Source organism: Coturnix japonica, chromosome 3 (genome assembly GCF_054131305.1).
Source record: "Coturnix japonica strain WE chromosome 3, WE-NBRP24, whole genome shotgun sequence".
In the NCBI taxonomy this organism is placed as follows: domain Eukaryota; kingdom Metazoa; phylum Chordata; class Aves; order Galliformes; family Phasianidae; genus Coturnix; species Coturnix japonica.
In genome coordinates this window covers 77,797,296-77,821,436 of record NC_140665.1, presented here as the reverse complement: position 1 = coordinate 77,821,436, position 24,141 = coordinate 77,797,296, and the positions used below count along the sequence as shown (strand labels likewise).

At 36.6% G+C, this 24,141-nt stretch overlaps 1 protein-coding gene across 50 annotated transcripts in view; it reads left to right on the top strand.

Annotated features, from left to right (window-relative positions):
- RIMS1 (regulating synaptic membrane exocytosis 1) overlaps positions 1–24,141 on the top strand; it is a 275,646-nt gene that overhangs the window by 111,855 nt on the left and 139,650 nt on the right. For 45 of the 50 annotated variants that reach the window (XM_085543807.1, XM_085543815.1, XM_085543785.1 and 42 more), the window contains 2 exons: positions 19,205–19,548; positions 21,131–21,999. In XM_085543807.1, coding sequence (XP_085399933.1) covers positions 19,205–19,548; positions 21,131–21,999 — 1,213 coding nt within the window. Of the gene's footprint in view, positions 1–16,510; positions 16,642–19,204; positions 19,549–21,130; positions 22,000–24,141 lie in introns of those variants that run through there. The other 5 variants (XM_085543816.1, XM_085543812.1, XM_085543793.1 and 2 more) reach the window with 2 other exon arrangements.

The window sequence follows — 24,141 nt, the reverse complement described above, 5'->3', positions numbered from 1 at the left end:
TATGTTTCATACTGCTGTATTTGGGAATAAGGCTGGATAACTGCTGACGGGATATCTGCGTAGGTGATTTTGAACATTAGAATAGTAAGGTTAGTTATTTGGAAATATGGCCAGCCTGCTCAGTTCTCTTTCAGCCCAGCTAACCTCAGTAGATCTCAGTAGATCTCTATTGTTGGTGGTGGTCGCTGTTTTAGTTTAGCTGTTGAGTATACTGACTTCTGCTTTATAAGAGTTATATTGGATCACTTTCAAAGCACTGCTACCTCAGAAAAATGTTTGTCTTCCAGCTTTCTGCTCCTCCAGCTTTTTTGCTCAAATCAATGTTTCTATGTCAATAGAAAGAAAATCTCATCCATAAATCCATGCAGAAACAATGCATAGCAAGCTGTAATTTCAACTGAGTGGTCACCATACCTGTTTGGAACTGTTACTATTTCCCTTCAGCACATTGTGCATTTAATTGTTTGAATTTTCCCCAGTGTACTACCTTTCCATGTCCTTTAATTCATGCATGAATTAGATGTATCAAATACAATTATGGTGTAATTCAAATGTAATCTCATTAATAAGACTTTTAGCTTTCTGGTATCTAGTAGTCAAAAATTGCTGTGCTTTTTCTTTGTAGCCATATGAAACTTCCATTTGTTTTTATTCCTGAATTCAGTTTGTCATATTGCACTTCAAGCAAACAACATGCCTTGTAAGGTATTGTGTTTCTGTTATCTTAATTTTTGTAATAGAATAATATGCTGGTTGTCAGCCATGCAAGAATGGCTGGTAGCTGAGATTTCTAAAGCACTATAGACTATATCTAATAAATATATCACTATTTTTTCTCTGTTATGGAGCACAGAGCTAAGGAGGTAATGCACTATAATTAAAAATAAATAAGTAAATAAATACAAAGAAAGTATATTCATAACTTCATTCTTCTTCATTCTTCTTTACAGAAAGGACGGTTAAGTGCTGGAATAGGCTCCTCAGGGAGGTGGTTGAATTGCCATCCCTGGATGTGCTTAAGAGCCGTTTGGATGTGGTGCTCAGGGATATGATTTAGCAGAGGGTTGTTTGAGTTAGGTTACTATGGTTAGGCTGTGGTTTTCTGCGGTCTTTTCCAACCTGGGTAATTCTATGATTCAGTGAAAGCCAACACATAACATTTGCTTTAAAATTTAAAGTATTAAAATACATTTAAATATATTAAAATAAATTTGGCTGTCTCAATTGTTCTGTAGGTACTCATTTTTCCATGCTGAATCTCAGTGTGCAGAAGCATCACCTCTGAGTATAAAGCCAAGAGCTGGGATAAAAGAGATAGCTAATCCTAAGACTGTGAACTGTGAATGATATAAGTAACTTTAATTGGTTCACATCTAGCTTCTCTGAAATTGACCTTCTGTGTATTTAATAAGTTCATCTTGTCAGATAGAATTACAGTTCTGAAATTAGAGTACAATGTGAAAACCAGCATGTTCTTGCTGAGCAAGGATGAGGTGAGCCCATGCTCTCTTTTTGACTGCACATTTGCCCAGTGATTCTAGCCACTGGAAATTACTCCATGTTGTGCAATGCTTTGAAAATAGAAATTAAAGCTCCTTTATTATCAGTGAGAAGCAGCAGTGATGAACGTGCTTGTGCTTTGGCAGCTTGTTACTATATTTATCATCTGTTGCTCACGTCTGAGGAAGGCTGCTGATCATGGAGATGGAATTCTGGCAGTCAGAATCCTTTCACATTTACAATATTGAACAACTTGATGAACGCTTAATAAAAATGTACCCCAAATTAACACATTTATGCATGTGGGCCACACATGCAGTTTCATCTATTGGCAGATCAAGGGAAATTGTTTTGGTGTTCTATCACACAGCTTCTGCTGGGATGGGGAAAAAATTGGGCAGTGTAAATCTACATGGAGACTGAGCACATTCAGTAGGGGCTATCCATGAGCATGGGAATGCAGTGTGTCCCAGGGAGGCCTCAGTATGGTTAGAAACTGAGGAGACACAGCCAAGTAGTGGAGACAGGCAAAGAATGATCGTGCAGAAGTGATGTTATAGAAGTTTTGGCAACTGATTATAAGTGAAATTAGTACAATGAATTCTGGTGTTATTTTGTCATCCCAGAAACAGAGATATTTTAATTAAGAAGAGATCTTGCCGCAAAGAAACATTTGACAAGATTATGACCTGTTAAGCATCATGAGAAACTGACAAATAGCAGAAAAAAATTCCAGAGAACAGAGTAATTGTGAGGACAAGATTTAATCTGTGCTCTCCTGCTCTCTTTCTCTCTTTTTTATTTTTTTATTATAAATAACCTTAATCCTCATCCAGGATTAAAATTCAGTGTATTTTTAGCAGTGCTATGTCCTAGATAAAGATACTTCCTATCTATGATTTTATATCTTTTATACCTTTTGGACTCTGGAGCATTTCGTGATTTTATTAACAGATGGATACTTCCATCTGTGTATTTTCAATACTGCAATTAGTGAGGAATAATTTGTCATACATGTACCAGAGATACATGAGTTCATAAACGTATATGAATTTGAGGATAGTAAGAATAATTAAAGAGAAGGTTTTTTGCAATATTATGCAGAGTTCTTTGGTCTGTTGTTATGCAGATCCATTTGCATTTCATTTTGTTTTCCCATGAAGATACATAAACTCCTTCCCAAAACTGCTATATAAAATATTTCAAAATATATATTGCTGGTTATTTAATGACTGATAAGAGATCAAGTGAAAATCTGACCAAGTGTTGTCAGCATTGATTTGAGGAGCAAATCAAATCTTATAATTGTTAAATCTAGATAGAAGTTTCTAATGAGCTGCAAGTTACTTAGTCTGAGGTTTGATCACTTTCTGTGCAATTTCTGTATGCAGGATAAAACACGTGTCTATTTATTTGCAACAAATTCACAGAACACTTTGGAATTAAATGTTTTTTTATCAACAATTTATCACAACCGATATGTAGGTCACTCTGAAAGTAATATCTCCTATTTATTTCCATAGAAACTACAGCAAATGCAAAGGTCACAATAACACTGTTTGATAGAGCAGTTTCTCAGCTAAAGAATGCAATTTTTCAATACAGTCACAATTGTTAGGCAGTTTGAACAGATGAGCTGATTGAAATGCCCTTCATTTCATGGTGTGACAGCTGTTCATGGCCATCCAGAATGTGGCTTGTCTTTCGCATTGCTGTCACTGCTGCTGAAACTCACCATCTCACTGTGCCCACATCCACTGTTTGGTCTCCATATACCTGTGTCAGGTCTTACATGTACATGTAAGGCTTCTACCAGATTGAGAGGGCAGTTGAAAGTCTACACAGTAGAAAGTTCCCAACATCTTTCATAGCCCAACAGCTTTACCACAGAGGATGCTTTGGATTGGCCTTTACAGCTATAGGCTTTCTTTACCTATTTCTTAGGCAGTCTCATGAGAAGGTAAAAGAGAACACAAATTCTTGCCCATGTAAGAGCAATGAAGCAGGAAGTAGTAGGGTATTAAGTTGTCAAAGAGTTAATCTTCCTACTTTTTCTGTATTCTCTTTGTTGTGTGTTTTTTTTGGTTTTTTGTTTGTCTTTTGTTCACTTTCTGCATACATACAACTTCATCCTTGCATATCTGTTCATTCTATATAGTAGGTTTTGCCTCTTTGCTCTGTAGACCTAAGTATATGGTTTTCTGGTCAGGCATCTAGTGTGTAGTGGAGCCTGTGGTTCACCTTAGAGGAGCTTTGTTCATGGTCACTTCTGCAGATCGCTGAACAGGAGGATGCTGAGGGTCCAAGAGAGACCAAGTCAGTACATTTGTTGTCAGACTGAGCAGAAATCAGCCCCAAATAGAAACCTCTGCATTATGTGTGAACTGTGTTAACACTTTCATTATACTAACTGCAGTCAATCCAGTCATTGTGCCTCAAAGACATTCAGCGTGCTTTGACTGGGACCGAATCTGCTCTGAATCTTTCCTTAGCTGCCTGAACTCTATCAGCTGGGGTCTCTGCTTTTCAGAATTTGCATCATTTGGATACTCTGAGCTTCACTCTAGCAGCTCCCCAGGGTGTAGGTGAACCTTGGGTAACTGGTGTCGTATCTGATGGCTCCACACCCGTATTTTGAAAACATGAAGGCAATGCAGGTAGAACTAAATAGCAGCGTATAGGCACTTGAATTGTTCTATCTATCTAGGCAGCTAGATTGTTCTATCTTTTCTCTTTCTTCCCAATTTCTTTTTGTCACTGAGTTTCAGGTATCAACTAACTACATACTACTTAGTTAGTTTTCTTTCTTTAACCATAAATATCTATAGCTACTGCTCTCTTCAGTGAATTTGCTGGATATAATAGTTTGGTTTAATGCATGAAATAACAGCTTGCGTATTTTTAGAACTGCTTGGAAAGGTTTTCCTTTTTATCTTTATTTTTTTAATTCTCCTTTTCTCAAGGGAGGCAGATGATCCTTTAATCTTTTATATGCAGAGTTTGTCAACATCTCTATTAACTTGCTTTCATTTTTCATTTTAGTCTCAACTTCATATTGTTACTTTCAAATTTCTAAACTACATTATTATAAGTTTAGAATCACTATTGCTTCAGACTTCTGTATTTGGTACTTACACTACTGCTAGCACCAACCTACTATATCATACCTTGATTCATAACTGAGAATGACACCAAAGCCACTTTGTAGCTACCAAGTGGATGCAAAGCAGTTAAATGATAAATTAAACCCAACGTAAAACTACTGTCTTTCTGTTTTAGTCCCAGGAGGATCAGATTTGGAGATTTACTTGCTTTAACAACTGCTTCCAAAAGCAATTGTTTGGGAAATGCTAAATTAAGGCAAGAATAACTTCCTGATCCACAGTTTATATTACTTGTAATCTGAATGTTTTGGCTGTTTTCTCAAAACCCTTATACCACCCTGTACTGTCCACCCTTTCACTTTGTGCGGTGTTCAATTTGTTTGATAGCAATTTGCATCTTAGTGTTTTAACTTAAAGCTGTTCGTAGGTCACCTAGTACTCTTTTTTTCTTTGGCTTTGTCTATGTTACAAATGTAGATACTGTGAGGTTTATGAATTGATAGATTGTCTTTCCTCTGTTCTTGGTTTTATTTTATTGTATATAACTTGTTCAGCATATATGTGATTACTGTTTCTTAGCAGTTTATCTTACTGAATAACTGAAAGATACGTACTGTAATCTTTTTTTCCTTCTTTGTCTGAGGGCTCTCAGAATGGCTAACCTTAGCTGCCTAGTAGTTGCTTTTTCTAGTTTAATTATTGCACAGTATTGCATTAAAAAGTGCAATGAATTTACAATACCCATGCTTCAAAAAAGTGAAGGGAATGATATTCAATAGTAATTACAGCAACTTGAAGGTATCTGCTTTGTAAACTATTTGGGATGACTAAGTATAGCATAAGTTTGAAATGCTTTGAAAAGAAAACTTTGTTCTTCTTGCAGACCAGGTGGCATGGCGTAGCCTCAGCAGCTTTTCCAAGCAAACTGATTAAATTCCAAATAAGGCAGTATTTCTTCTGAAGGATAAGCAAATACATGCAGAAATAGAAACTGAAGTAAAAAGTAATTTCTATTTTGATTTGCTTTGAAAAATAGCCATTATAATCATGAAGAAAAACTCTTGGCTTGAGTTTGACACTCAGTGAGGACTTAAAGTCTTTCAGCTGTGTTACTTTCTGCTAGCAATAAAAGCTTATAAGGTTAGTAATACTCTTACCACCTATACTTTTAGGGATGAAAATAAGTTATTTTAGTGTTTGAAAACAGAACAGTTTTTACTTCCCTAAAAGGGGCAGGACAGGAGGGAAAAGAAAGGGGGGGAAAAAACCCACAATCAACCAACCCTGAATATTTTACAAGCAGGGGGTAGTAATGCCATGTGGTTATTACAAAAGCTATTGGATGTCTTTGTTTCTGTTTAGAGCTTTAGTTCATCACGCTCAATCTACTGGTTTTCAGCTGTGAGCTGTCTCCTAGGTAGCTCATTTGTTACATGGTTTGTCATAGTGCACGTGTGTATATAAAATTATTAGTGTCTTAGTCTAATTTTCTCTGAATACATAATAAAATTTGCCTACTAGCATTTTTCTTAAGAGAGAAAGAGCCCTAGATCCAAAACAAATATATCTGAAAAAAAAAAAAAAAAGAAATAAAAAATCTGGAGTGCTAAACTCTTGAAGATCAAACAAAATCCCAGTGTAGTTCTGAGGAAAGGAAGGAGTTTACTCTGAAATAAGATTGGTATGCCCGTGCATTATCTCTGTTTCAAATGGAATAACCCTTGATATGTGACAAGACAACCCCATTTTGTTGCTTCTCCAGTACTGTTGTTAATTCCTCATATTTGTCCTATTTTGTCCCTATCGCCTTTCTCTTCATTTTTGTCTTCTTTCTATTGTTGCCTCTGTAATTTTTCTCTTCACCTACCTGTGGTTCTTTCTACTTATTTGCTCCTGTCTTCTTGTACTTTCATTCTAAGCCAACTCATCCCACAAGTCTTCATTTTTTACACTGTATTCTTTTGACTGCTGGCAATAAAGAGCTGAAATGGTGAAGTGAAAGCAATTAAAGACTGCAGGACCAGAATAGTCTAGTAAATCAGTTGTATTAAAGCTGGAATAAACGGATTTTAATATAATCTTGTAAAAGTTATGGGACAACCAGATTAGAACAGTGTTGACCTTATTAACTGACCTGATTAAGAAATTAAGTGTAGAGTTAATTAAATAATAATAATTAAAAAAATGGGAGTGAGTGATTAAAGACACATTTTAGAAACAACAAATTTACTGGAATAAAATATTTTAAAACAAACTATATAAAAGCTGTAACTGATTGAAGATTGAATTCATTTGTCTATTACATTTGATTGTGATTGAATTGGATTTAATTTGATTCATTTGCCTGAGATGACTCTGGTGGCTATCTTAAATAATGTGACTAAATAAAATTTCAAAGGTGGATTCCTGAGACCATAATTGGGTTGAGTCAGAACTGAAAGGGATGGCACTATTTACAGATACATTATAAGATAGATTGGTGAAAGCGATCTCAGTTAAGTAAATGGTCAGGCCTTTTGGATCCAGCAAAAGGCTGGCATATATGAAAGTTATTTTCTTTTCAGATTTATTACGTGTTCAGAAATATTCCTGTTTCCTATAAACCTTGTACCTTGTGGTTGTGTCTAGAGTTCACCTACATCAAATACAGCTGGGTACTGACCATGTTAAGTACAGCTAACATCTGTATGCAGGAAAGGTGATCCAACCTTAGGCAATAGTAGATGGACACCACCAGCTCTGGAATCTGTTGCTATGGGAAGGCTACTATCTATAAAGCATGGACTAAAGAAATTCTCTTCTTGGCAGCTGAAATGGTTCTCTTTCCATTATATAAGTAAAGTGCAGGTGCATTGGGAGCTAACACTTAATGGGGATCTAACAAGGCATTTAATTTCTGCACAGAAACCTGGGAAACACAAATTAGTTACCCAGCTGAAAAGACTGTTTAATTCTGTTGAACATAAAGTTGTGTTTGAACTGTATATATGAGCACAAAATTTTCACTGATGGGTAAATGTGGACTAAGGACTCATAGTCCCTATATTTGTATCATCATGCAGTTTGCATCCCTCTATTTCTCATGCTAAAGGGGCAGGATATAATTAACTGTTGCTTCTCCCCCCATACCCTTAAGCCATCACTACACTATATGTCTTTTATTTGTTTAGGAAATCCAAAGCCTCATTAGATATCTGAATATACAGGTAAGTGCAGAAGATCAGAATGATTCTATGATCACCTAGCAAAGTTCTGATCTCAGTTTTTCAACCTGTTTTTGTGACATTAGCTACATCAAATAATGAAATACCATTATTGTAATGCTCTGCACTGTTTTACATCATCTTACCTTACTGAAACTCTCCTCTTTCCCTGTGTAATCTTCCAGTAGTACTGCAAATTCAGGATGATAACCTTTTGAAATTGATACCAGTGATGGTCTGTGAATTGGCTGTAACAGTGCTTTGTTTAGATTGGTTTAAAAATGTTTGATATTCTTATGCTGGCACGAATCTCCTATTGCATTTTCCTGCCCCATTTTCCTTAACCTTGTCTTCTTAATCTTCCATACTCAAACTCACAGTTGTTTATACCCTTTCTCAGTCACTCTGTAGTCTTTACTACCCTGAAAATCTAATTTTCCTTACCAAAAAAATATTGCTTTTCCCAATTAAAAAAAAAATATCTTAGATATCAACTCAATTTTTTTTGTAGAACACTGATATTCTCTCTTCCCCTTCCTCAAATCTTCCATCCCAGATTTACTGAGATTCCTTTGTGCTCGAGCTTGGTAGCACAGATAGCACAGAGTAAACCAACTTAGCCTCAGACTCTGCACCTGGAGCAAGAGGTGGGAGAATTAAAAGGACCATGGACATCCCAGAAGGTAGGATCAACAAAGATGAAATGTAAAAACCCCCAAACAAGAAGCTTTGTCATTTTTATGGTAGGGCCATAAAATAACACATTGAGCCAACTCGTATAGTATGTTGTGGCTTCTCTGGATAGTCTGATAGTTATTTCAGAAGTGGAGGTGAGGACGCTGATCTTTGTAAGGCAGAATGTTGCACACAAAAAAAAGTCGATGTTTGTTTATCAGAAGCTTTAGTGATAATAACAAAGTGGGAAAGATACACCTTCTGTACTGCAAGTTTACCTACATAATATAAACATAAAGCTAAAGTATTTTTAATTCTATGAAAAAAGCTACAAACTTAAATGTGAGTCTGGGATAGATTGTGAGTCACGAATGCGTTTCTTGTGTAGGACATAAGCTTACTTTGTGCTGTGTTGAAGCCTTTACTGGGCAGTACTAACTGTTACAAAATACTTGCCTATAGGTAGGTACCATATTATACTTAACATCCCACAAGTTCTATGTAGGTATATTTCTACCATGATTTTTTTTTTTTTAACTTTAAAACTGGATATGAATAATGTGAAAATATAGTATGACTATTTAATCTGAATTTTACTCTTTCACTAAAAGTACACTTGCTTAAAAATGTTAAAGCATGAAGGATCAAGCTGATAGTTGTTTGCAATTACTGTGTTTAATTAAGCTTTCATTTCCAGGTTTGTCTGGGTTGTGTTTAGTATTGTATCTGTATGTGATATCAAACATATCTGTAACAGATAGGTCAGGAAGAATTTCACATCTTTCTTTGCTTTCTGTCTTAGGAGAAGGGTGGCAAGGCCATGGCCGCTGGTGCAGGAGAAAGCTTGCCTTGTTGCCACCTTCCATGTCACTCAATTACATGCAAATTAGAGGCCTGGTTTCACATCCTGATTGTAAGGCACTGATGACTTTACTCTAGGCTTCTTGTGGAACTGGAGATGTGGGAGCTCTAAGCAGAAGTCATCAGCCAGAGTTCCCTTATAGGATTTGGTGGGGAGCAAAAGGGGAAATTCAGAGTAGGTAAAGCTGGTAGTCATCCACCTTGATTGTTTGCCAAGGAGCATATAGATAGGCAGTCAAAGTGGTTACAGAAAGCCTCTGTCAAGTGGCGCAGCAGAGATCATTACAGTGGGATTATTCTGCAGCATGTCAAAAATTTGCTGTTTCTCCTCTCAATCAGAATGCTTTTGAGTATTTGTTTGAACTGACAGGTCTGTATGCACTGCACAAGCTGCCTTATGTTCCCTTGGCAGGTAATTACTGTCATCTGTAAAAAATCTTTATCCTAATGTAATTGTCACTCTGCTTGTCTATCTAGCTCATGAGATATTCCCACTGGGAATACTCCTGGATTGCCATCCATCCCCTATTGCCTTTCATCCCTATTTTCACAGCCAATAATAATCCTCTTGTTCCTCACAGCTCCCTGATTTCTACATTGTGTCTCTCAGCCCCACTGTCTCCTCCTGCGGAACCAAGCAATCTCTGTAAATTTTGCACATCTGTGTCCATTGTTCTTTACCTTGAATTGTCCCTGCAGACTGAGTTGCTTGGAATAGATCTCCTAGTCATCCCATAGTAGCTCACAGTGCCTGTCAAGGCCAATATATTCTACTCAATAGTGACATGCATTTCATAGATTGAAAACCCCTACTGCAGGTTTTAAACTGAGACTCTTGAATATAGAGGGAGCACTTTCAGCTGTTAAGACTTTCAACACAGAGTAAAGAAACATAACCTTTGAAATCTCCAGAGATGCATTTGTATGAGATAAATGTTAGACAAATTGATTCTCAGTAACTCATGCTAAAAGCTTTGAAGTACTCAGTCATTCCACCAGCATTTGGTGGTGGTAATCTTAAGCTCTTAGATAGCTGAAGAAAGTAGCTGTGTTTATAGACTGTCATATGTCTATGTTTTTAGACTGTCGCATGGAAGAAAATAAGATAGCTTATTCACTTCAGTGGGCTTTGCACTGACCCTGGTACTTTTCCAGTTCAGTACTTTTCAGATTTTATGCACTGTTTGCTTTAAGGCAGAAACCTGTGTATGCTGTGAGGCAAAAGAGAGACAGACATTCTAGCAGTAAAGTACTGCAAGCATAGTAATGGTTGATGTAGTTGCAGAACAAGAGCGTGACAATATTTAGATTTCTCAGTGCTTTACTTCATGAAGAATCACAAAATGGTTGGTCTTGGGAGGGCACTCTGGAGTTCTCCTAATCCAAACACTTCCTCAGAGAAAAGTAGATGATGTTGTCAGGGCCATGTACTGTTGGGTTTTGAAAGTCTCCAAGGATAGAGACAATAATATAATGTTTAAGTTTCTTTGAACTTGAGAATATAAAATGAAGATTGAGTTTATGCCCATTAAGTCACCTATGATCTCAATCAGTTGGCTCACTTTCAAGTTCTTTCCAGAGTTCCTTCCAAGAGCTTCATTGCCTTCAGGAACACTGCTCTGCAGGTTACCTGTTTCCATTTTAACTTTTTAAAAATTTTATTTACTTCTACACATTTCCAAATTATTTTGTCATAAAGTATATTCCATTCTGTACAAAAATGCTCTCTTGCCTCTCTGTTTCTAATACAGTTTGCGTAAAAGAATATTTTTTATAATAGTTTGTGTAGAAGAGAATCGTAGAAGTATAAATAATACTACTGTAGTGCAACTTCCTGCAGAAAATATATACATGCTCGAGCACTATTAATGACAGTCTGGCTTTGTGTGTTTGTATGTTTTTCCTAAGGTTTGTAAAAGTAGAAGTGAATATATGGTGTGAAAAGCTTCTGGTTAGTTCTCTGAGCCCTTTGACTGATAACTAAAATTTGATAGCAGTCCTAGCTGTAAGTTGCTTCATGCCATTTACCTTATTTTGTTGGAATTCTGTCATTTTTACTTTTTTTTTTTTTCTGTGTTCCATGTATATCTGTAACTATGGAAACCGTGAAGTGATTAAGAGTACAGTTGATGCATTTGTGGCTCATCAAGACAGCCAAATGTTCAAGTAATTAGGCAAAACTTTTTTTTTTTTCTTTTTTTAAGAAAGGTTAAAAAATGCAGAAAATAATTGATGAGATTTTTGATGATGATTTCTAGTATATTCTAATGGTATATGACAAGGGGAGGTTGCTAGAAAATGGGGCTACCAATTTACAGCTACTGTGTTATTAGAAGTAAATTGAGAAATTGACGTTAATTCAGACAAGAGAAGTAAATTTAATAAAGAAACTTATTTATTTATTCATTTATGATGAATTCATAAAGCCTAGAGCTTTCTGAAGCTATGATTATTTTTGGTACTTAGAATTTCTCACTTACTGAGGAAGTGAAAGTACCAAAGTGGAACTAGTTAGTATGCACTAATAAATATAATAAATAATAATAAAATAATAAAGGAGGAGTGAGCACTCCAATATTCAAAAACTGATCAGTTTTTCTCCTCTACAGGAGCTGTGAAGAAATCAAACCATTGAGATGTTTCAGATTCAGTGGTATGAGCCTTACTGTGGCCTGTGGCTGATAAATTATTGTAATATTTTAACATTAACTTTGTTGAGGGTTATTCTTTGTTTCCAAAAAATGAAATTCTTACGACCAGATGAAGACAGTGCAAATTATTTAAACTTCCTATACCTCTTTGATTTTTAGCCAGATAGGATGAATCATACTTTCCTTCATTCCTCCATTTTCTTCTCCTGGTATTATGTCAGATTCTAAGTTCTGTAAATTGTTGGTCATTTTAGTTAGAACTAAAACAGGTTTTACCAAACTCAAAACTATTGCTGTGAGGAAGTTCAGATCCGAGGTTTCACAGAGTTGACCAAGCTCTAGTCTTGTTGTACAATCACAATTTTAACAGATTTATTTGCAGGTAGAGAGGATTTCAAGCTGTTGTAAATGTACTGGTGTGGATTTTTAAACAAAACTCCGTCTTCTCCACTAGCAAACATGGTTTCTTCCTCACTTGAACTCCAAAGGCGTTCTCAGAGAAGTACATTGTGATACTGACTGGGTCCAGGATGTGTTCTATTCTAGAGATATTTCTTATGATAACTTTATAATTGCCTGAATTTATCACTTCCAGCACTCAGTTTACTGCAGGATTATTCCAGAAACGTTTAATCTTTGTAGATGTTGTCAGGAGCTTTCTGAAAGATTGGCAGCTGTATCCGAGAGCTCTTGGCAGCAATGCGTGTGTAGAAAGTTGTTTTTTATTTTAATTTTATCTTAAGATGACTAGTAATGCTGTTGATAGCAGGTGTATCAACAAAATTGACATTTAAAATGACTCTTATTAACTGGACTTCTTGCTCTACTGCACATTTCCTGTTTCTTTTTACGGACAGTTTATTACTGTAGATGTAGTAGCTTAGGATGGCAGGATTATGATTTTTGAGATTCATACAGGGTTCAGTTACCTAAAAGTTTTGATGCCATTTGATGGCCTATATTACAAGACACATGTGTGTGGCTGGTAGAAGTGTTATAACAGTTGTGGCAGGCTTATGCCCTCTGAATTGGTCTGTGGCAGCCAGTTGGGATGTGCTGACTTATCTCTAGTGACGCAAACCTACATTAAGCATGATGTTCCATTTTATTTCATTGTGTATGCTTGAGAGTTAGTGTGTTCTCATTGGATCCTGTTGGCTGTATTAACTAGATATCCATTGACAAGAATGAAAACTTTAATAACTGTCATGCCTAGAGACACTTCCATGTAAACACAGAAGTCTTCATGTCATCCTCAGCTGTACACATGAGGATTGATTTATAAAGTTAACTTTTCAGTTAACTATGAAACCTGAGCAGAAAAAGTATGTGAAATGCTACCTCTGGTACACATGAGCAAATCAGGAGAGGTGGGCTTTTAATCATACCTCATGGATGCTGTCAGTCAAATATCTGAGTGGCAGTGCAGATTTTAAGATGACAAATAGTCCAGTGGGTTCTCTTTTCCTTCAGGCATATTTTGAAGTGCAATTGCTAGGTGTATTCTGTGATGTTGATAAAAGATTGCACTGGGATGTTTACAGGGCATTTACTAAGTTGCCTTTTATTTTTTTCTTGGAGTTTATAGGAATACTATCTCATGAATACTTCTGTGCCAATTCAAAATTTGATTGCATTTCTCCACTGGGGTAAAATATTGTTGGAGAGTGTGAGGAGAAAAGGGGAAAGAAACCAATCAGCTTTCGGCAGAAGCTGCCTCATTTTCTTAGAAAGTTGGGATAAAAATATCTAGCAGAAATCCTAAATTATGAAGAAAGTCTGTTCTGTGCAGAGTGGAAGAACAGGGAGTGCTAAAATGGTGATATATCACAGTCCTGAAATGACTGTGAGCCCTGTATGTCTGATGAGCATCAGGGTGAGCAAAGCAGTCCCCTCCCTGCTCAGAGAGGCAAGAAGCAGAATTAATTGTTCTTTTGAACTCTTGTTCCAGAGGAGAGGCTGCAGCAAAAGCAAGACCTAGATTCCTAGTCTACCTATGTACTAACAAATTGACATAGTCTGGGTCTGCTCCTGAGCTGGTAACCTGACAGAAGGCTACGTGACTTACTGTTGATCTTCTGCCCACTAGTACATTCTTGTCATGAGGCAGTTAGCATGCAGCCACCTTGCTTTGAAGAGCCTTGTATAAGTGCAGATTGTTTCATGCCATTTTGCTTCAGTGTTCAAAAATGTTTGTGTAAGCGTAATGTGCTGTTATTTGAGATGTTTTAAGATGTAGTTTTCCAAGAGACAGTAAGCCATAGCCTTGGAGAAACATCTCTCCATTTGCCTCAATTTTTGTCATTATTTTAATTGCTCATCATATCCTTCCATGAGAAAAATCGCCGTGACAAAACAATTAACCAAACTAAAAAAATGCAGATAAATTTCTACTATGTTTTTAAGTTCAGCTGGTTACTTTGAGCTAACAGTCAAGAAGAAGATGCAGTGGATTGTGTGATATTGTGAAGATGAAAGCAAGGAAGGAAGAGCCCTAACCAGGATAGGGAGAAAGAAGACCAAGTGAAGGGGAGAAGAGCTGTGAAAAGACCTTTGCTTTTGGTGACTGGGAGACATTAGATGTAATCAGCTGCCCATATAATTTTGAAAAAATATATTGATGAAAGTTTGGTTTCAAAAGCATATTTTCATTAGAAAGAATGTTTATTGCTTATTTTGAGTTTAGACTTTTGAATGTAAGCACTGAAATAGATTCTCAGCTTCGTTTCCTTATGATTTCATGGAGTGTAGGAGTTACAACCCTTTAGCTACTTTTTTATTATGTAATTCATTTTGATGTAGTAAGAGGTGAATGCAGTGCTGCATACTGATTTGCTTACTTCTTCTTTTCTGTAAGCTGAGAAAAATGAAGTGTTATGTAGTTTAACTCGATTCTATGAATGGAAAGTATCATGATATAAAATTAATAACGTTCCTTCCCTCTGACTTTAAAGCAATGGTGTTGGATGGTGGCACAGCTCTGCTGAAGTTTATGGGGTATGTAGTTGAGAAAAGGGGGTCTGCCTAATTCGATCTGCTTGAAATGACTAGTGTCTTCCAGAAGTATATAGAAGAAGGAGGCTAAAGAAACACAAAAAGAAAGTAATAAACAGAAAAGACATTGTGTAGACATCTTTCAGAAAGGAAGTAATTCTGATAGCATGAAGGTGCAGTAAGGATTACCTTGTGGCCTGCTATGCTAATGTACCTAATTAAACCTAATTTCTTATGCATAGATGGTGTTTGTGCACTTGTGAGTTTGCCATTTCTGAGCTCATGAGGGGTGAAGGATTGTACTCACAATAAAGCCTCCCAAGTGTCTGGGCTTGGGCAAAGGATTTTGGGGAGTTTGCTCCAACTTCATTGTGAGTTTGGGTTGTCAAGAGGCACAGAAATATGGTATACAATTTGTTTCTCTTCTAACATGATCTTAGCTTTCCAGTGCATGTTTGAGTGAAGTCTCCAAATTAGAATATGGAAAAAAACAAAACCCCCACAAACCTTTTTCTTCACTCTAAAATACAGTTTTAAAATATTTAATCATAAAAAAGTGTTCTTATTTTCATAACTGAAAATGCTCTTTTTCTCTGTGTGCATGGTTGTATATATTGTTTACTGTGGGCTCTTTCAAGTTGGAATTTCATGTTGTGTTAGTACAGGAATACTGTTCCTACTCATTGTGGATCACCAGTACCTGTAAGAGTAAGTTTGAGGAATATTTTTTTTCTGTGAATGAAATACCCCATATTCCACTTGAAGGCAAGCATGGAATCCCTCTAGCATGTTTTCACGCAGCCTGTAAAGTTTTGGACGTGAATCTACGTGGGAATTGACCCACCACTGCTGAGTTCTGTATGTGCCACATTGTTTCTGTTGTGTAGCAGTAAAGCCCAGATCCCTTTGCTATGCAGTGCAAATGAACATTTTTCCTGAGCCATGCAAATGAACTCTTTGGATGAAGAGCACCCCTTTCTTGGTTCACTTCATGTGCGGGTATGTGTTGATTTATGGGAGGATGCTATAAACCAGCCACAAACCCAATAACAAAAAACAAAAAATGCTATACATGTCTTGATTGAGTTACTATAGTGCTGCACTAGAGCTCACCATCCAGAAAAGAGTAAGCAAACTACTTTTGACATGACAGGCCAGAGGAAAATTATCTAACACCATTTTACTGATGCATTGCATGGAGGCCCAGAAGCCACATTAGAGAACTTTAATCCTTCATCAGAGCATTTGTTTGGTTGCCTAACATCTGTGGATTGTTAAGATAAGTTATTACACAGACCTGCTTTCGTTTAGATTAGTTTGGATCACATCCCAGTATATTCAATCAGGATATAATTCCTGCATGCCGCTAAATTGCTTGCTCCACATACTTCTCTAAAAATGTTTTTCAATATACAGTTTTTATTTCTAAAAATGGTTTTTAGTATACAGTTTTATCACTGAAACTGTTATACCACCTCAAGCTTTTGTGTTTGTTTTTGTTTTTTTTTGTTTTTTGTTTTGTTTTTTTTTTTCATTTTAAAGAAAAGCTTTTTTTTTTATTTTTTCTTTTGGTCTGAATGTATCTCAAGGCAAACATAGCATTTGTGTAAGTCCTGAAGAGAATCCTAAAGAGGGATGATAGTGTAGATTCTTGTGAGTATAATGCCGATATTCTGTGTGTGCAATCTGTGGTGACTGGTTTGTATTTTGTGTCTAATTTGTGGCAATTAAAGACAGCTATAAGAAAATGCTTTTTTTTGTACTTATGTGTCTAGTATTTCTCTTTTGTATTCTGTGTTTATTTGCATCTATTTGTGCACTGGTTGTTCCTACTTGTTTGGATTTCATAGTAGTTTTGTAAAACTAAAATATCAAAGTGATTATGTAAAGTAATGATAATCTTTGACATTTATTACATGCTTTTATACATATTTTAAAAGATAAAATATATTAAATTGTAAATGAAGTCTGTTACTCCTTTAATGTGCTAGTGTATACTTAAATCAACATGAAAGAAAATTAGAGTATTTCACTTCATTTTATTTTACAAGCTTTGCTTTGTTATATTTTTATTAAGTCTTTTTCAGCTTTTCTTCTGAGTCAGTGAAATATAGGCCATGCCATATTTCTGATTGATGACTTGAGTTTATGGAACCAACATAAATTTTACACATAAACGTGTGTGCATGCACACACTTGCTGTCTAATGAGATAACAGTTTTTTCCAGAGCCTATAAAGGCATTTCTACATCTGAATTCTTTTATATTTTAAGCCTTGCTGGTATTTTGAATACCTATAATAATAATAATATCAGACTGAAATCTATTCGGCTGATACAGTTTGATAACCAGATTTGCTGTTTTTAGATGCCTTCTAGATGAAGGAAATACAACATTGTGGAATCAGGACATTTTCTCTTCAAGGACCATTGTTTATTTTGATGAATTTGCTACTTCTCTTGTTCTTGTTTTTTGTTATCTATCCATTTTTTTTCATAACACATATCTATATCTATATCTATCTATCTATATATACACACACACACATATATATATATACACACACATACACACACATATAAATATATGTGTGTGTATATATATATATATATAAATATGAAATGATATTTTTGTTTTATATATATATATATATATATATATATACACCATTTTTTTTTTTTTTTTTTCCTGGAATAGTTGTAGCTTTAAAAAAAAATTAATTAATTTAAGTTTTTAAATTGTTGTTTTACTATCCTTCCTACATAGAAAAAATGTGAAGGGGTCCAGATACAGGGAAAAGTTTGAGTCTTCTTAGCATGGTTTGGTCAAATGGTAGAGAAACAGCAATGGAAGTTGTAATGTATTCTTCAAAAAAAAAACAGATAGACTCTTCTAGGGTGTTTATAGATAAATCTCCATTATCTTATATGTGTTAAAAGTCTAAAATTTTAGTTTTACCATAGCAGGCATGCACATCCTTCCAAGCTGGAGAGTAAGAGCTTGCTGTCAGAGCTTTGTACTGTTGCAATTTCCTCCCTGTAACAATTATTTTTTTCTGTTCTTTTTCATTGTAAATGTTGTATCATTTTACCACAGTTGTATCATTCCTCTGTTGACACAAAATAATTTAAACATATATTCTTTCAGTACAACTTCTGTTATCCTTCCTGCTGTCTTCCTTAGCTTTACTCATTCATTTTCTTCTTTCCACATTCAACTCTTTTTTTTTTTTTTTTTTTCCATTTTGCTCTTCAGTTTTCAAACTTTCCCTCTCATCTTCATTTCTGAAAGAATTCAGACCTCATATATTCTTCATGCATTTTGTCTTTGTTCTTCTGCCTCAGAAACTCCTTTTGTCTTTGTCTCGTTTATTAAAAAAAATATTCCCGGACTTTGTTCTGCTCAAGAATCTTTTATTTTTTGCTGGTGATTCATTCCTGCATTTAAGACTGTGTTCTGCAGTATGTAGACCTGTACAGTCTCGCTTTATTGTATGTGCTCCTGTTTATCTATGTATCTGAAACTTATGCAAAAATCCTCTGCAGCACCATTGATGAACTCAGCTTAATTGTGATTGTCAGGTATTCATTTGTTTGTTTATTTATGATTTATCACTGTAAATTAGGGAGATGGTATTTGATAATTTTCAAGTAGTACAAAATATGATACTGTTGGTGCATTTAGTTCTCTATTAGTAGGTTTTATATAGGTCCTTCCTTACATCTCTGGTAAGTAGCTGTTGTGGACGTAGCTAAATGTACATGCAGTAAATGTTGATGTATTTATGGAATTATAGTATGTGATACAAAGGAAAACTAAAGGGAAATGCCATGTCAGTTTTCTGTGGCAGTGGCTGGACCAGCACCTGGGCAAAGCTCTGCCATCCAGTTCCAGGCTTTGCCCAGCCTGCTGGTCCTCACCATAGCCAGAATACAACCACTCTGAATCAAGGGAGCTAGGGCTGGGCTGAGGAGGGTTGCTATACTGGCATATATTGACAGCATATTTTGGAGAAGCTTGCAGAGCATGTGCCTGTAGGATGCTTGGCTCTGGCCAGTGCAGGTAGCGCTTGGAGAAGCATGTTTGAGCACTGGCATGAGCACAAACCTCATAAGTTTAGAGGAAATGGGAGGCCGTAGCTGACCATGACAGAGCGAGCATTTGCTCCTGCGTCTGAGGGATAGCTGCACTGACACTTCTTGTTGTCTTTAACTAGGTTATGTGGGTATGCAATTTATGTCGAAAGCAACAAGAAATCTTAACAAAATCTGGAGCTTGGTTTTTTGGAAGTGGACCACAGCCATCACCCAGCCAGGATGGAACACTGAGTGATACGGCAACTGGTGCAAGCTCCGATGCACCAAGAGAAAAGAAAGCCAGGCTTCAAGAGAGGTCAAGATCACAGACTCCTTTAAGCACAGCAGCTGCCTCATCACAGGAGATCTCTCCTTCCAGTGTTCAATCCGACCGGAGGAAAGGAGCTGAAGTTTCACAGCCAGCTATGGGCCTGGACCAAAAGCAGGTTTCATCAAGATCCAGAAGTGAGCCTCCAAGAGAGAGGTAAGGCTTTCTGCCTTTGCAGAGCCTCGCAGTTATAGATACTTGTGCCACAACATTACACAGGGCTTTTGGCTGGTATGTGAGTCTAGAGCCATGCAAGGTCAAATTGATTCACTTACTGGGAAGGATTAAGTGTACATAAGCAAATACATCATCTGAAGTGTGATTTTGTACTGAGCAACAGAAATGGGGGGGAGGAGAGAAAGTAAATAAGTGTTTTTTTAGGGATATTTTGGCATACGCTTTTAATATTGAATATTGAACATTCATAATGAGCAGTAATTGCACTATCTTGAAGTCAGAGTAAGTTGCAAGAAAAACTGAAACCAACCAGAAGAAACTATTATGTGTTATAAAGGGGGGGGACTATAAGGAAAAAGGGCATAGACTCTTTAGCAGGGGTCTGCTGTAATAGGACAAGGGGAAATGGTTTCAAACTAATAGAGGGCAGATTTTTTAGATTGAATATGAGGAAAATGTTTTTTTACAATAAGGGTGGTGAGACACATGAACAGGTTACCCAGAGTGCTGGTGGATGCCCAGTCCTATTCAAGGTCAGGATAGATGGGGCTCTGTGCGCCTTGATGTAGCTGTAGGTGTCCATGTTCACTTCAGGGGAGAAGGACTAGATGGCCTTTAAAGTCCCTTGTGACTCAATTGATCTTATGATTCTGTATTTTAAGTTGCTAAATGAGTAAATTCCTGATCTGCACTGGTTGTAATGAACTGGGCGAGGAATGTCAAATGAAGGGAGGAAAATGTGATGAATCACTTGCTGCTCTTTTGGTTGCTGACTGCCAGATGACAGAGCAAATTATGAGGGCCCCTGTGGCGACAAAATAAGATTCTGCAGTGGTAGATTCTCCCTTGGATCAAAAAATTGATCATTTTTTTCCATAGCTTTTCAAGCAGAAGAAAAAATGAGAAAGAATGGCCAGAATACACCTATTGTATAGGTGAGATCAGTGCCAGTTTAACAGGAGCAAAACTCCAGTTAGGGTTATGCATAGGTAAAATGGAAACCAATATCTGATGCCCTCCCCTTATTCTGTTTACTCTTTTTTTCCCTGAAGTTGAGAAGGGCCACAGAGAAGTCATCATACAGTTGAAGGACACGTATGCATCAAATGGCTTTCTATTTCTGCTTTGCTATCCAAAAAATGAGATGGTTGTGTTAATAATGCAATAGTAATGTTCTCTACCTTTTGCTGAGACTTTCAAAGGAAGTCCAGTGTTTTTGAATGGAGACCATTGGCGATGAGCCAACATATTGCCAACGGCTCAGGAAGAAGGTGATGTGGAGGGAAAAAGGAGAGACAGGCTTAACTTGGATCATATCCAACTCTGTCTGTCCAATAGGGTACATCTGTGGAAAATCTGTGATATGTAATCTGAAAATGTATCAGTGTGAAAGGTAAGAGGAAAGGAAGACTCAGCACCACAAAATCAGTGCTATTGGCTTTGACTTGGTGTGGGTTCATCAAAATATGGAATATTCCTGTATGTATATTGCAGTATTTTATGCAAGTATTCTTTCTGTGCATTAAATTTTTCAAATTACTGTATTCCCTTTTCATTGCAGGAAGAAGACGTTGGTTTCAGACCAGAATGGCAAAGTTGTAAAGAGTGAGCGTAAGCGTGTGCCAAAAACCTCACTTCAAAAAGAAGGACCAGCAGATGATAGGGAACGTAAAGAAAGGCATGAAAATCGAAGACTGGAAAAAGGGAAGTCACAGGACTATCCTGATTTGCCAGAAAAACTTGAGGAAGGCAAAGTGCCTGATGATGAAAAGCAAAGGAAGGAAGATGAATATCATACTCGGTACAGGAGTGACCCCAATCTGGCAAGATATCCTGTTAAACCACATCCCGAGGAGCAGCAAATGCGCATGCATGCCAAGGTTTCTAAAGCGCGGCATGAGAGAAGACACAGTGATGTAGCTTTGCCACACACAGAAATGGAAGAAGCGGAGGTACCTGAGAATAACTTAGGAAAACGCTCACAATTACAGGGAACTCAGGACAGAAAATCTCTTGTGGAAACTCAGAGGTCGTACTCTATAGACAGAACAGGTGATGTAAGAATTTCTGTTTCTAAACAATTAACTAATCATAGTCCACCAACTCTCAGGCATAGTCCAGTTCCAATAGAACACGTAGAATACAAGAACCACGATACCTTTAAAAAACAGAGCCGCCTTGATCCTAGCTCTGCTATTCTCATGCGAAAAGCAAAGCGGGAGAAAATGGAGACCATGCTAAGGAATGATTCCCTTAGCTCTGACCAGTCGGAATCAGTGCGGCCATCCCCTCCAAAGCCTCATAGAGCAAAAAGAGGCGGAAAGAAAAGGCAGATGTCAGTTAGTAGCTCAGAGGAAGAAGGGGCATCAACACCAGAATATACTAGCTGTGAAGATGTGGAGATAGAAAGTGAAAGTGTCAGTGAAAAAGGTAAGGACCTTTATATATATTATGCACATGGCCATGGTTTTGGGGAAAAAAAAAAAAAAAAGAAAAAAGAACAAACCAAAAACCAACAGCTGTATTTTACTCTCTCTTTTGCCTCATTTTTGAACATACACCTTTGTTTCTCCCCTTCCAGGTGTTTTGGTTGCTTTTTTTTTCAGCTGAGAAATCTCTTATACCTGTTTAATTTGGTTTGCAAATGTTTCCTTTTGCATTTTTAGATGAGGTTGTTACATAGTAGCATGAACTGATGAGTGCTTCTAATTTTCTTCCCTCTTTAGCAAGAACTGTTAAAGTTCAAGAGTTGTAGTTTATTCTGTTGATGACATTTGTACAGTTGGTCATTGCTTTATCCTTTTGCCTGTATGCAGAATAACTTTCTTTGAAATCAGTAGAAGCTGAATATGAGTTTTGTAACAATCTGAGAACACTGTAAAGTATCATAACCTTACTCATACCTCAGTTTTAAGGTATGAGGCATTTTAAGATGTTTTTAAAAATATCAAAGATCTTTCAGTTCACTGTTAACAGTGATAGACTATGAAGCACAGAGAGTTTTATACAGGAAAGAGAATTATCTAACCTGTTGTCTAGATGATTTTGATCTGAAGTTTACAAGTACGTCTATGTTCTGTTACTTCAGTTTGATTTTATCTGTTGCTGGTTACACTCAGCAGTAAGGATTTGGTGTAGTCCACTGCATACTTTTAAGCAAAGGCTTTCTTCTTGCTAAAGAAGTTAATCAAATTCATGAATGGTGAGTAGATAAAATAAGGATCACCAGAAAAGGCTGTGATAGATTGCTGTCTGGCTTATAACAGTAGCTTGTCTTTAAGTGATGTTATGTGGAGCTGAATACTTTATGTGTCTTTGGAGCTGGTAGCTGGTAGCTCTTTAACTCTCTGTGTTTGTAACTTGAAAGGTTTCTGCAGGTGTTCATACTCAAAATGCCAATGGCATATCTGCATTCCCTTTTATATCCTGACATGTCTTTGATTCAGATATGCTAATCTGTCTGTCTGTCTTTATCTGATGTTGTAGTCTCCTGATATCCCTTGTATGCATATAAGGAGACATCTGTTTTCCACCCCATCTGAATAACTGTTTGTTTAACTATAAGTACAAACTTTTCCATTCAAAATAGGGAAGCTTGCTTCTATGCTCATTTTTGACGAGCAGAGGTGGTGAACTTGCCCATGAAATCTCGATCCACTTACATCTTGAAAAACAGAAAGAAAGGAAAAAAAAAATCCACCAAAAACCTAAAGAAAGCAAAACAAATAAAACAATAACAATCTATTTTGCATGTGAAGAGTGTTCAGAAATGTTGTGGAGTTTGAATCCTTGCAGTTACTCAAAGTCTAAATGTAGAAGGCTTTGAGCAACCTGTTCTTGTTTGCGCTAATTGACCCCACTTTAAGCAAAGGGATTTGAATTAGGGACCCACAGAGATCCCTATGTGTGGGTGTGGGTGTATGCAATGCAGTAGTACCAGAAGGATATCTTTACATTTATTAGGCATGATGTAAAGCTGTCACGGTTTTTGTTTGCTTTTGCTTTTTTGGTCCTGCTCTTGATATAACTGGAAAAGAAGTGAAAGCCTTTGAAGAAGGGATTGTAGTACTGAAGAAGAGCTACACAGTGTGAATAGAAATGAGAAAGCAGGAACATTTTTTGGTAGTACGGTATCTAATTATTTTTAGAATTAAATTTTCATTAGTACTTGAAATAACCTGCAGTATCTTGTAAGGACAGATGGAAAGGCAAGAAGTTCTTATTAACTAAGAAAATCTTTTGGAAATCTTTTGGTATCTTAAAGTTAAAAAAATAAAATAATAATCCTCAGTAGTTATTAAAAGAAGATACAAAATAATGAAAAAATACCACTATTATAATTGAGATCAGAAACCCATCCCCTGTGATTTGACAGCATAATTAAAGCAGAATTTCATCCACCATTCCATTAGTGCTTTGCTGAGAGTTACTGCACAGGTTGTTAGTTGTAGCTCTTTATTTTTAAGCCCTGGAGGGTCTGGACTCCACCCGCTCATTTAAGTCATGTACTCTGCCCTCATGAGGTTGCATCTTGAGTACTGCATCCAGGTCTAGAGTCCACAGCACAGGAAA